At 38.7% G+C, this 14949-nt stretch overlaps 1 protein-coding gene across 1 annotated transcript in view; it reads left to right on the top strand.

Annotated features, from left to right (window-relative positions):
• Window positions 1-14949, top strand: part of CNTLN (centlein) — a 275134-nt gene that overhangs the window by 234126 nt on the left and 26059 nt on the right. Inside the window, exons 23-24 of the mRNA XM_054727420.1 lie at window positions 2015-2152; window positions 2953-3138. Coding sequence (XP_054583395.1) covers window positions 2015-2152; window positions 2953-3138 — 324 coding nt within the window. The remainder of the gene's footprint in view (window positions 1-2014; window positions 2153-2952; window positions 3139-14949) is intronic.

The following is a 14949-nucleotide window of genomic DNA, read 5'->3' as shown; positions in this document are numbered from 1 at the left end:
GTAAGTACACTATTTGTTTTAAAATTCATGACTCTAAAATCTCATATATAATATAGCACAATATTTTTATATGGGAACATAATCAAGTTTAATTTATAAAGGTTTGAATATTTCTGGGACACATAATTACATTTTTTCAGCATTTTGTTTTATTTAAACTATAATTTTTAAGGATAAAACCAAGCATATATTTTTAAATGAAAAAAGTGGTAACCAAAGAATATCAAAGTTTTTTAAAATATATTACCACAATTTTTAAAAATATACTTTTCTGCCTGGCTGGCCTGGCTCAGTGGTTGAGCATTGACCTATGAACCAGATCATGGTTCAATTCCCAGTCAGGGCACATGCCCAGGTTGCAGGCTTGATCCCCAGTGTGGGGTGTGCAAGAGGCAGCCAGTCAGTGATTCTCTCTCATTGATGTTTCTATCTCTCTTTCCCTCTCCCTTCCTCTCTGAAATCAATAAAAATATATTTTTTAAAGACACACACACACACACACACACACACATACTTACCTCCTCTCTCTAATCATATCCTCGGATAAGGATTATTTTTTAAAGTATACTTTTCCTTGTATACACTTTAAGTGTACTTAGGAAGAGAGTTGTATTTAAAATAGTTATATATCTAACCCCAAAGTAGAAATCAGCAATTTTCTGACTAAGATATATATATTTTTCCTGCAACGGGAACGCTAGTATATATATACATATATATATATATATATATATATATATATATATATATATATATATATATAAATATATAAATATATAAATAATATATATATATATATTTATTATTTATATATATATATATATATATATATATATATATATATATATATACTAGCGTTCCCGTTGCAGGAAAAATCCTGCAATAGGGTTTCCTGCTGCACTCTACCCCGCCCTGCCTGCTCTCCTCCCTTCTCCCCGCCCCGCCTTCTCCGCCAGCCCACCTGCTTTTCCCTTCTCCCCCGGCCCCGCCTCCACTCCTCCCTTCTCCTCCCCCCGGCTTGCTTGCTTCTCCTCAGCTTTGCTTCTTTCTAGGCTGTCTTGATATGCAAATTAGCCAACATCTTTGTTGGGGTAATTTGCATACTCGTCCTGATTGGTTGGTGGGCGTGGCTTGGGCGTAGCGAAGGTGCGGTCAATTTGCATATTTGTCTATTATTAGGTAGGATATATATATATGTGTGTGTGTGTGTGTGTGTGTGTGTATAAAATGCGCTATTTGCATAACTCATAAATTAGCTTGTGCTTTGGCAATCACTCAGTGTTATCAACTCCACAGAAAGCGTCTCCCTTACTTTACTTGTTGGAGATAAAAATATAAGCATCTATTAGCTCAAATGGATTTAAGGGAGAAAATTTTATACCAGCAAGACAAGTATATATGGATTTCTTTCTTTTTCCTCCACACACCACAGAAGTTATAATTACTTCCTTATAGTTTTTCAATGTTATCCTTTAAATCTCCTTATTTTTTAACTTTAATAATTATTTTAAATATAGTAATGATATATCTTTAGTGGCATTCAGTGGAAAAGGAAAAATTATTTCCTCTATTCTTTCATATGTATAATAAATATGCTGCATCACTTATTTACTTTTATTCTTAAAAGTACATGTCATATTGGAGAATACAATAATTAATTATCCATAACTTAGCTTATTTAAGAAGCAAAAACAACCATTCCTGCTTAAAGAGGTTTAGGTTAGTAATTAAAGGAAATATAATTTAAATTAACATTGTATTATTAGGTGGAAGACTATACATGCCAGCATTTATACTTCTTTGGTGTAATATTTAGTTTTGCTATTGATTTAAGGACTATTAGTCTCATCTATAATATTAGTTCTACAAATCTTATACTTGAAATTGATATTACTTATGAGAAACCAAATTAAATTAGACTTATTCATGTATTCATTTGGTTTCTGTTGAAACAAAAAGTATACTATTAGGATGCCTTTACCAATAATAATTGCCTTTATGCTTTCATTTTTAGGTAAAGACATTGACTGAAGAGTGTTCCAACAAGAAGGTATCAATTGATTCACTAAAGCAAAGACTTAGTGTCGCCGTTAAAGAGAAGTCTCAGTATGAAGAGATGTATCAAAAAACTAAAGAGGAATTAGAAAAAAAGGTATGCTTTTAGGACACTTTAGCTTAGAAATGGAATATAACAATGTGTTTTATTTTTTAAATTGTCATTTTTTTTCTCCCCCAAACTATTATGAGCTACTTAAATGTTTCAGATAAATGTAAAGAACACTTTTATGTCTACATGAAACACTAAGAATCTGATTAACATTAAAGGTACTGCTATATTAGAGAAACAGATTTTGTGTCTTGATAATTTCTCATAAATGAAAACTATTGTTAATAACTGGCACAAGTAGATATAAATTAAGTCCACCTAAACTTACAAACTAATTTAATATTTCCATTTGCTATATGAGATTTATGATTTTTAGAAAGCAAATTAATTTTGATGATGAATATTTAAGGATATGTACTTACATCCTAGCCAGTTTAGCTCAGTGGATAGATCGTTGGCCTGTGGACCAAAGGGTTCTGGGTTCAATTATGGTCAAGGACACATTGGTTGCAGACTCCTCCCTGGCCCGGGCCCTAGTTGGGACGCATACATGAGGCAACCAATCGATGTATTTTTCTCACATCAGTGTTTCTCTCTGTCTTTCCCTCTCATTTCCACTCTCCCTAAAAATCAATGGAGAAATAACCTCGGGTGAGGATTAACAACGAAAAAGAATGTGTGCTCAGGCTATTTTGTTGAAAATAAATAAATACAACCATCAGTTTTACCCAAATAAAACAAATACACATATAGAGAGGCATGAAATCCTTTATCTGACATGGGTAACTACCTCTTTCAAATCTACTTATGAAATATCTTTATTCTATGACTACTGTATTTTGCAGGATCTCAAGCTTTCTCTCCTAGTATCAAAAATAAATGAGACTGAATCTGCAATGGCAGAAATTGAAACAGCAGCTTCTAAGCAGCTTCAAGGATTAGCATTGCAAAGTGAGCAGGCCCTAGAAGGTGCACAGAAGAAACTGCAGATAGCCAGTGAGAAAGTGGAAGAGTTCACCTTATTTGTGAAGGTTTGGATTATTTGTGCATTACTAACTTGTACTTTTCTTCTGACCGAGTGGGCAGTGGCCTGCCTCAGATAATGTGGGCAATACTTTGAAGTTTCTTTCCACTTTCCTAACCCACAGAGCATCTTCTCCTACCTTACTTGCCACATTGTTGAAAATTTTCTCTATAAAAGATTTATTTTTATAGCTTGAGTTTAAAATTTTCCCTTCTATTATTAATACTCTTTTCTTAATGCCAACTTAGCTGTGAAATTGCAGGAATCTCATAATCAAGGCAGGTAGTAAGATTAAATAATTAAGTAATTTCCATTGTACTGCCTTTTTGAAAAATCATCCAAGCAAAAAGACACCTGAACCCCAATCCACATGTAATCCAAAGAGGATTGGCAAATGACTTAAGCAGAACCAAAGGAGGACAAGCCAAGTGCCTGCAAAGGGTGCCAGTCCAGAAGTTATCTGACAGCTGAAGAAACGCTCAGGAGTTGACACTACCAGGAACCACCAGAGCACGGGGCGATGGGGGAAGGGCAGATACAGAGCTAAACAGGTGGTTTGTTTGAAAGTGTTTATAAGGAGCTTTCAGACCTCTGGTCTGTGCTTATAGCCCATATAGTCAGGCAGTCTTCCTCCCTTATCCCCTCTGGAAATCCAAGCAGGGGCAGCTCTGTGTTCAGAGAAACAAGGTACTGAGAGCCAGGCCTCTGTGATTGCTCTGCCCCTTTTAATCTCACTGTGAGTTTACACCCCTGTTTAGTAGCATTTATTCTGACTTATATTATATTTAGCAAACGGATCTATTGCCACTAGATAGATTCAGTTTCTTAAAGTGAAGAACATATTTTACTAATCTCTGCTTCCACAAAGTTTAACATAGCACCTTCCAGAATCGCATGCAATAATGATCACTAGCTAATGAAATTAAATTTCCATTAGGAATGTGAAAATGTAATAATTATCCTTTTGGCATTTAAAAATAAGTTTGACTATAGTGGGAGAATGACTCTTTTCTTCTGAAATTACAATGTTCTTTTCTTTTTTTAAGCAATCTTGGATAAGATTAAGTTTCTCATACCACTTTTTTCTCCCGATGGCTTGCAGTATTAAAAACTTGCATATCATATCAGTAGAAATTTACTTAAATATATAAAATATTTAATTTATGTAATCTTTATAAAATGAAGTTAAACCTTGTCCTCCAATGGAATAAAGTAACATCAACACTGTCTCTTTCCCAGATAACCCCGCCATTACTGGGTGTGCATAATTATACTTGCTGCATATATTATTATTTTATATATGTTGGTATGTTACTTTTCTCCTTTTCTGGTTTATCTCTAAGTATATTATTTTATATATGTTGGTATGTTACTTTTCTCCTTTTCTGGTTTATCTCTCTAGATAAGTCGGTAATTTGACATCTCTTATGCTCCTAGTTGAGAAGGTCCTATATAGTACAATATTTATAATAGTTCCCTTATCTGCTTAGGTATTGATGTTATTTATAAGAAATAATATTCCTGGACTCATAGATTGAATATAAGTTTGCAAATAACTGGATCTTATATATAATGCTATATTATTCATTCCTCTAAAAATAGGAGTTTACAACATTTTATGTGAGTATTAATAGTGCTCCATTTAGAAAAAAATCCTTTGTTTCTTTGGAATAGATACTGTGGGAGTTTTCTCATTTTAAAAATATCTACAAAATGAATGAATTACCTCTTTTATTTCTATAATGAAAGTTTCAACTGGTATAAAGTCACACCAATAATGCTTGACTCAGAGGAACCCAAATAATTGCAGAGTATTAATTTAGTAAACGTAATTTCCCTTTTCCAGATTTAAAGTATCATTTCTTCCAAATGCTATTGAATACTCTCACTGTTTAACTTATGACAAGTACTCTCATTGAACATTGTCAGTAATTCATGAGGTAAAACTATATTCATTATGACTTTTAGCTTTAGAAACCTTTGTTTTCTTATTTATATTCATCTGAGGGTCTTGTTTGTTGTATTTTTAGCCAAGATACAAAACATGAAGTACATAATTATAAGATGTATTCAAAATGTTAAGCATTTTTTTCCTGAAATATTCTTTTTAATTGGTCCTTTTTAAAAAGAAGAATTGATCACCAGAAATTTTTTAAATAGAAAAATGAATTTTATGACTAGAAGTTTTTTGACCTTCATGATAATGTAATGGGTGTACCTCTTCACATAAAGTACTTTAGCAAAAATTATTTTTTTAAATCAAATTTTGTATTTATGTCCAAGGATATGAATGATATTTAATGATAAAATGCATATCTAATCTCTAGTTGCTCAAGAGTAGCATTATTGGCCAAAACCAGTTTGGCTCAGTGGATAGAGCGTCGGCCTGCGGACTGAAAGGTCCCAGGTTCGATTCCGGTCAAGGGCACGTACCTTGGTTGCGGGCACATCCCCAGTAGGGGGTGTGCAAGAGGCAGCTGATCGATGTTTCTCTATCATCGATGTTTCTAACTCTCTATCCCTCTCCCTTCCTCTCTGTGAAAAATCAATAAAATAAAAAATAAAATAAAAAAGAGTAGCATTATTGGTCCTTTATACTTTTTAGCAACAAATAATATAGAGTGTATAGATGTTTTAATAGGTAAACTCAAGATTGCTGTAGTTTCATGGCTTTTTAATTTGAGTAATGTATCCTATATAATAAAAGCCTAATATGCTAAGTGTCCGGTCATCCGGCCGGTCGTTCAACCAATCAAAGCATGATATGCTAATGATATGCTAAGGCTGTTCAACTGCTCGCTATGATGTGCACTGACCGGCAGGGGACAGACACTCCGACCGGTAGATTAGCTTGCTGCTGGGGTCCAGCCAATCTGAACTGAGCAAGATGGGCTGGACATGCCCTGGAGCCCTCCCATGGTCCCTTCCCTGCTGGCCAACCTCCCACGTCCTTCCCTGGCTCTGATCATGCACTGGTGGGGTCCCTTGGCCTGGCCTGCACTCTCTCACAATCTTTGACCCCTTGGGGGATGTTGGAGAGCTGGTTTCGGCCCCACAGTGGAACGACCACCCCGGGGCAGACACTCAATGCAGGAGTTGCCCCCTCGTGGCCGGTGCACTCTCACAGGGGGAGCGCCACAGCGGCAGTGGCAGGAGCCTCTCCAGCCTCCGCAGCAGCACTAAGGATGTCTGACTGACAGCTTAAGCCCACTCTCCACCTAAGCCATCAGTGGGACATCCCCTGAGGGCTCCTGGACTGCGAGAGGGTGCAGGCTGGGCTGAGGGCCCCCCTATTCCCCCCCCCCAAGTTTTGTTCACTGGTCCTATAGTTTTTTGGTTTTTTTTTGTTTTTGTTTTGTTTTGTTTTTTGTGTGTGTGTATGTGTGTGTGTGTGTGTGTGTGTGTGTGTGTTTATTGATTTTATTTATTTTTTAAATACAACTTTATTGTTCAGATTATTACAATTATTACTCTTTTTTCCCCCCATAGCTCCCCTCCACCTGGTTCCCACCCCACCCTCTGCCCTTACCTGCCCCCTCTACTGTCCTCATCCATAGGTGTATGATTTTTGTCCAGTCTCTTCCCGCACCCCACACACCCCTTTCCCCCAGAGCACTGGTCGGCAAACTCATTAGTCAACAGAGCCAAATATCAACGATACAACAATTGAAATTTCTTTTGAGAGCCGAAAACTGACTTCTGCGCATGGACCACGAAGTTTCAATCTCACTGTATGTGCACGCCCGCACGTGGTATTTTGTGGAAGAGCCACACTCAAGGGGCTAAAGAGCCGCATGTGGCTTGTGAGCCACAGTTTGCCAACCACTGCCCCAGAGAATTGTCAGTCCACTCCCTTTCTATGCCCCTGATTCTATTATATTCACCAGTTTATTCATCAGATTTTTAATTCACTTGATTTTTAGATTCACTTGTTGATAGATATGTATTTGTTGTTCATAATTTTTATCTTTACCTTTTTCTTCTTCCTTTTCTTAAAGAATACCTTTCAGCATTTCATATAATACTGGTTTGGTGGTGATGAACTCCTTTAGCTTTTTCTTATCTGTGAAGCTCTTTATCTGACCTTCAATTCTGAATGATAGCTTTGCTGGGTAGAGTAATCTTGCTTGTAGGTTCTTACTATTCATCACTTTGAATATTTCTTGCCACTCCCATCTGGCCTGCATAGTTTCTGTTGATAAATCAGCTGACAATCATATGGGTGCTCCCTTGTAGGTAACTAACTGTTTTTCTCTTGCTGCTTTTAACCTTTTCAACTCGGATGTCGAGTGTGACTCGACACGGTTAGCATCGGTAGCAGCTCGTATGTATTTGAAATATAAAAAAATCCAAATAAATAAGTTTGTATGAAAAGAAACTCCAGTTTTTTATTCTACTGCCGCGCTTTGTAAAATCTGGGGTATTTAAAAAATTAAATCCCAAGTAGAATAAAGGAATCGAGAAAAAAGCAAGCGAGTGCAAAGGGTTAATATTCTCTCTTTGTCTTTTGCTCTTGGCATTTTAATTATGATGTATCTTGGTGTGGTCCTCTTTGGGTTCCTTTTGTTTGGGGTTCTCTGTGCTTCCTAGACTTGTAAGTCTATTTCTTTCACCAGGTGGGGGAAGTTTTCTGTCATTATTTCTTCAAATACGTTTTCAGTATCTTGCTCTCTCTCTTCTTCTGGCACCCCTATATAATTCGGATGTTGGTATGCTTGAAGTTGTCCCAGAGGCTCCTTACACTATCTTCATATTTTTTGGATTCTTTTTTCTTTTTGCTTTTCCAGTTGGGTGTTTTTTGCTTCTTTGTATTTCAAATCTTTGACTTGATTCTTGCAATCCTCTAGTCTGCTGTTGGATCTCTGTATATTATTTTTTATTTCAGTCAGTGTATGCTTAATTTCTAGTTGGTCCTTTTTCATATCCTCAAGGGTCTCGCTAATTTTATCAGGCTTTTCTATAAAATTCTTGAAAAACCTTATAACCGTGGTTTTGAACTCTATATCCAGTCGTTTGCTTTCCTCCATTTCTTTCATTTGTGACCTGTTTCTTTGTCTCCGCATTTTGGCTGCTTCCCTGAGTTGATAGAGTGGCTTTGTGTGCTAGGTGTCTTATGGGGCCCAGTGGCTCAGCCTCCCCAGTTACCTGAAGTGGACACTTTTGGTGCATCCCTTTGTGGGCTGTGTGCACAGTCTTGTTGTAGTTAAGCCTTGATTGTTGTTGGTATCACAGGGAGGAATTGACCTCCAGGCCACTTGGCTGTGTGGATCAGCTGTGTCTACGCTGGGAGAACTTCTGTGCTGGGGACACCCTTATGAGACAAGACTTGCAAAAGCCTCTGTGCTCAGCTTGGATGGGGCAGAGTCTCAGGGCTGAGCAGACAGCAGTGGTTTCCCATCAGCCCTGCCCTAAGAGGCCCCCCGGGTCTCAGAGTCCTGCGGTAATTGCTGTAAACACCTCTGAGAGAAAGCCGCCCTCGAGTTTCTCCCGCTGCCAGACAGTCCAGTTTCTCCCCGAATGAGTTCGGGTCCCCAGAGTCTTGCCCGGAACTGGAGTTCAGAGCAGCAGGGAGCTTCTGTCTCCCTCCTGGTTGAGAAAGCCAGCCGCATATTCAGTTGCCAGGCCTCTCTGCACGCACCTCCATACCTCTGCCTTCCGCAGTTCCTCTGAGTCTCAGGGTGCTTTTCTCTTTCCTGACAGTCCAGTTTCTCCCCATATGAGTCTGGGTCCCCAGAGTCTCACCCGGAACTGGAGTTCAGTGCAGTCGGGAGCTTTTGTCTCCCTCCCGGTTGAGAAAGCCAGCCGCGCACTCAGTTGCCAGCCCTTTCCGCACGCGTGTCTCCGTACCTCTGCCTCCTGCAGCTCCTCTGTGTCTCAGTGTGCTTTTCTCTTTCCTTCTAGTTGTAGAATTTCCACTCAGCCAGCCTTCCTGTGGTTCTGGATGATGTCGTTTTGTCTTTTAGTTATAGTTTTGAAATTGTTGTGCAAGGCAGCAGTTTAGGTGTTTACCTATGCCACCATCTTGGTTTCTCCTCCTGGGCCTATAGTTTTTATCGTAAAGAGCCACCAGAAAATTAATGCCAAAACCAGAAACATTGGCAAAGGCTGGATCATTGGTTTGGAGGAATGAGATGACATCATTCTTCTCTTTCTTGCACATATGCCCCTAGGACCATAGACATGCTCAGGAGTTGCCATCTGAAGCAACATACCATCAGTGGCTTTCTAAATCCTACTGCATTACATCTAAACTTAAACCTTTTTTTAAATTTAAGACTTTTCATAATTTGACCCTATCCTGCTCAGAATTGAATCTTCCTTCCCACTGCTCTCCATCTTCCATTCATATTGTGCTCATTGCTGCCTTTGCTCAAGTTCTGATTCTCTCTTGACATACCTTTTCCTCTTTGCTCTTTGCTAAATTCTACATATTTAGTTCAGTGCCTCCCTCTTTCATGAGTCCTTTCTTTAACTTTGTGGTTAAGAAGTAAGAGCCCTACTCTGCCAGTTATTGCAGGCAAGTGACTTAATCCTCTGCACCTCAGTGTCCCCACTTATGGAATGAGTGTAATAATGGAAGAAACCTGAGATGAGCATTTAAATAAGTTAACACAGATAAAGCATTGCCCAATATACCAGAAGCGCTATCTAAGTGTCTGCTAGTAGTAGTAGTAGTACTCTCATTTATCTCCTGAATATTTATTGTATGTACCACATAAATTAACATGTAACTGTGAACTCTTGTATTTTTCTTTTTGTGTCAAGTAGATTATAGCCAATGTGAGAAGAGGGTGTTATCATTCATTATCTCCAAAGAACTGACCCATAATAGGGCTCACTAATTTCTTGAGGAATTGATTTTATATCTGCTTCAAGAATGGTACTAGACACTTAATCCCTGCTCAGATGGAAAACTCTGTGAAGGCCAGAGCTGCATTCTTTAATGAGCATAAAGAATGCACATAGCTTCTACATGGAACACTCTCATCACCAGGACTCATTCTGTGCAGAGCTATTAGGGTAACATGTATACAAAAGTACTTAATAAATATTATTATTAGTATTAATGGTAATAATGTTTATTCTGGCCCTGTTGTGGAATCTGTGTTCCCTTTAGTCCCTTCATTTATTCATAGGGCACAGCAAGATTATAGAGGTGGAGTGGCCATCTGTTCTAGATCTAGTCTTGAATATGGAATTTTGCCCTGGGGTAAAATCAAGTGCTTTGAGCATCTGGACTGGATATATGTGGCAGAGTTGAGGCTTTGAATTCTCCTAATAACTGAATAAAACACACAAGGGAAATTTCTAGAAGTATTTGCTCAGTTTGATTGAGCCCTGATATAGGCTTGTTAATGGGCTTGTATGTGAGAGTCATATGCCAAATTCCATCTTCTCAATAGTTTGTGTTAGCTGTGAAATATCAGCCAAAGAACAACACTTAGCCTGAAGCTTAAATCATTTAATTATCAATATGTACTTGCTTTAGTGAGATTTAGTAAGATGTTTTGGGCATATAAATTTCCTGCTTCTTTAGTGAGCACATTTGTGGAACATTATAATTTTATTTTTACATGTACAATTGTTAATACTTTGGTGCACTGATCTAGTCTCTTACAATTTTTTCTGTTCTTTTTTCCCAGCTTTATTGAGATACTAGAGGCCCAGTGCACAAAATTCGTGCATGGGGGGGGGGGTGTCCCTCAGCCCAACCTGCACCCTCTCCAATCTGGGATCTCTACCGGGATCGGGCCTAAACGGGCAGTCGGACATTCCTCTCACAATCCAGGACTGCTGGCTCCCAACTGCTCACCTGCCTGCCTGCCTGATTGCCCCTAACTGCTTCTGCCTGCCAGCCTGATCACCCCCTATCCACTCCCCTGCCAGCCTGATTGATGCCTAACTGCTCCATTGCCAGCCTGATTGCCCCTAACTGCCCTCCCCTGCAGGCCTGCTCACCCCTAACTGCCCTCCCATGCAGGCCTGGTCCCCCCCCAACTGCTCTCCCCTGCAGGCCTGGGGCCCCCCAACTGCCCTTTCCTGCAGGCCCGGTCGCTCCCAACTTCCATCCTCTGCCGGCCTGGTCACCCCTAACTGCCCTCTCCTGCAGGCTTAATCACCCCCAACTGCCCTCCCCTGCTGGTCATCTTGTGGTGGCCATCTTGTGTCCACATGGGGGCAGTCATCTTGTGTGTTGGAGTGATGGTTAATTTGCATGTTACTTTTTTATTAGATAGGATAGAGGCCTGGTGCATGGGTGGGTGCCAGCTGGTTTGCCATGAAGCATGTCCTGGATCAGGGTGGGGGTTCCCTTTGGGCATGGGGCAGCCTGGGCGAGGGGCCTGTGGTGGTTTGCAGGCCAGCCACAACCCCCGGCGACCCAAGCGGAGGCCCTGGTATCTGGGATTTATTTATCTTCTATAATTGAAACTTTGTAGCCTTCAGCAGAGGCTCGGGCAGGCCAGGAACCTGGCTTCCTCCATCGCTGGGGAAACCCAAGCCTCCTGTTTGCTTTGTGGCCACAGCCATTTTTGTTGGCATTTATTTATCTTCTATCATTGAAACTTTGTAACCTTGAGTGGAGTCCAGGGCCTGCCAGATTGTGCAGGGAAGCTTGGCTTCCTCCATTGCCGAGGAAACCCAAGCCTCCTGCTCACTCCGTGGCCGCAGCCATTTTTGTTGGGATTTATTTATCTTCTATAATTGAAACTTTGTAACCTTGAGTGGAGTCCAGGGCCTGCCAGAGTGTGCGGGGAAGCTTGGCTTCCTCCATTGCTGAGGAAACCCAAGCCTCCTGCTCACTCCGTGGCCGCAGCCATCTTGGTTGGGTTAATTTGCATACTCGCTCCTGATTGGCTGGTGGGCGAGGCTTGTGTGTGTGGCGGAGGTACGGTCAATTTGCATATTACTCTTTTATTAGGGTAATTGACATGTAACATTGTTTAAGTGTAAGGTATATACAATGTGATGATTTGATACAAGTATGTATTATGAAATGTTTACCACCATAAGGTTAGTTAACACATTCTTTACCTCATGTAATTGCCACTTTATTGTTGTAATTATGGTGAGGATATTTAAATATACCCTCATAGCAGTTTGCAATATACAATACAGTATTTTTAGCTATAGTCACTATGCTGTATATTAGACCCCTGGAACATATTCTCCTCATGACTGGAAGTTTATACCCTTTGACCACCATCTCATTTCCTCCACCCCACCCCAGCCCCTGGCAAATAACCATTCTACTCTCTACTTCTATGAGTTCAGCTTTTTAAGATTTCACACATAAGGAAGATCATACGGTATTTGTCTTTCTGTCTGAGTTATTTCAATTAGCATAATGCTTTCAAAGTCCATCTATGTTGTTGCAAATGGCAGGATTTCTTTATTTTTTATGGCTGATTACTATTTCACTGTACTTATATATGTACCACATTTTTGTTATCCATTCACCTATTGATGGACACTTAGGTTGTTTCCATGTCTTGGCTATCCTATATAATAAAAGGGTAATAAGCAAATCGACTGAATTGCAGAACGACCAGTTGCTCTGACACGCACTGATCACCAGGGGGCAGATGCTCAATGCAGGAGCTTCTTCTTGGTGGTTAGTGCGCTCGCACAGGGGGAGCACCGCTCCACCACAAGCTGGGCTGACGGCTGGCGAGTGCAGTGGCCCAGCTCCATGGCAGTGCTAAGGATGTCTGACTGCAGCTTGGTGGGGAGCGGGCCTAAGCCACCAGTTGGACATCTCTCAAGGGCTCTGGGACTGCAAAAGAGCACAGGCCAGGCTCATCAGTCTATTTTGTTACTTAGATTCCACAGATGAGTGAGATCATGTGATACTTGTTTTTCTCTGACTGACTTATTTCACTTAGCATGATACTCTCCAGGTCCCTCCATGCTGTCTCAAAGGGTAAGAGATTCTTCTTTTTTACTGCTGCATAGCATTCCATAGGATAGATATACCACAGCTTTTTTATTCACTCATCTACTGTTGGGCACTTGGGCTGTTTCCAAATCTTAGCTATTGTGAATTGTGCTGCTATGAATATAGGGGTGCATACATTCTTTCTGATTGGTGTTTTGGGTTTCTTAGGATATATTCCTAGACATGGGATCACTGGGTCAAATGGCAGTTCCATATTTAATTTTTTGAGGAAACTCCATACTGTTTTTCATAATGACTGCACCAGTCTACAGTCCCACCAGCAGTTGTATGTGTTCTTTGAAAGAAATATCTATTTAGGTCCTTTGCCCACTTTTAAATCCGATTACTTGGGATTTTGTTATTGAGTTGTATGAGTTGTATATAGTTTGAAATCAGAATGTGCAATGTCCCTAGCTTTGTTCTTTTTCAAGATTATATTGGCTATTCATGTTCTTTTGTGGTTCCATATAAATTTTAGGATTGTTTGTTCTATTTCTGTGAAAAATGATATTGGATTTTTGATGGGGAATATATTGAATCTATAGGTGGCTTTGAGTAGTGTGGATATTTTAACAATACTAATTCTTCTGCTCCACAAGCATGGGATATATTTCCATGCATTTGTGCTTTCTTCAGTTTCTTTCATCAATTTCTTATAGAACTTTTACTTCCTTGGTTAAATTTAGTCCTAATATTTTATTGTTTTGGGTACTATTATAAATGGAATTTTTTTCTCTTTTAGCTGTTTCGTTGTTAGTGGTTAGAAACACAACTCAATTTTGTATGTTGATTTTGTATTCTGCAACTTTACTGAATTTATTAACTAGTTCTAACAGGTTTTTTATGAAGTCTTTAGGATTTTTCTATATATCGTATCATATCATGAGCAAAGAAAGATAAGTTTACTTCTTCCTTCCTGATTTACATGCCTTTTATTATTTTCTTGCCTAATTGCTCTAAGATTTCCAATTCTATGTTGAATAAGAGTGGTGAGAGGGGCACCCTTATGTTATTCCTGATCATGGAGGGAAAGCTTTTAACTTTTCACCATTGGGTATAATGTCAGCATTAGGTGTATCATATGTGGACTTTATTATGTTGAGGTGTGTTCCTTCTATACCCATTTTGTTGAGAATTTTTTTATCATGAAATGATGTTAGATTTTATCCATTACTTTTTCTGTATCTATTGAGATGATCATAGGATTGTTATCCTTTATTCTGTTAATGTAGTATATCACATTATTGATTTGTATTTGTTGATTCATCCTTATACCTCAGGAATAAATACTTGTTCTACAGGTTCAGGAAATGCAAATAAACAAGAAAAATATGTAATTATAAGAATGTATACAACAAAACTGATTGTCAGTGACATATTTGTGTACTTAGAAAATCTAAGAGAATAAAATCATAAACTATTAAAACTAACCAGAGAATTCAGCAACAAGTTCAAAAAAGATCAACATACAAAATAAATTAGTTTTTACAAATAATAATATTTTAAAATGCTATTTTAAAATTTATATTTACAATAATTAAAAATAACTATTAAATACCGAGTAGTAAACTTTTAAGAAATGAAGAAACCTATAAAGCAGATGGTAAAATACTGAAAGACATAAACCAGAACTAAATAGTTGGGGGAAGTACTGTTTTTCTGAATGGGAATAATCAATATTGCAAATGCTAGGATTCATTCCACAATTAATCTAAATGTCATTGTTATCCAAATATTGACAAACTGATTTAAAAAAAATAAGTAAAAGAATTAAAATGACCAAAGAACAAGCTATATAGCAGAGAGAGAATGATTTTCTTTAACAAACATCAATTAATGCTGTAAAGCTGTAGTAAATACAATGGTGTGATTAGTGCAGAA

The sequence above is a fragment of the Eptesicus fuscus genome, chromosome 15 (genome assembly GCF_027574615.1).
Source record: "Eptesicus fuscus isolate TK198812 chromosome 15, DD_ASM_mEF_20220401, whole genome shotgun sequence".
NCBI lineage: Eukaryota > Metazoa > Chordata > Mammalia > Chiroptera > Vespertilionidae > Eptesicus > Eptesicus fuscus.
Note: the sequence above shows the minus strand (reverse complement) of the source record. Positions and strands in the feature narration are given on the sequence as shown.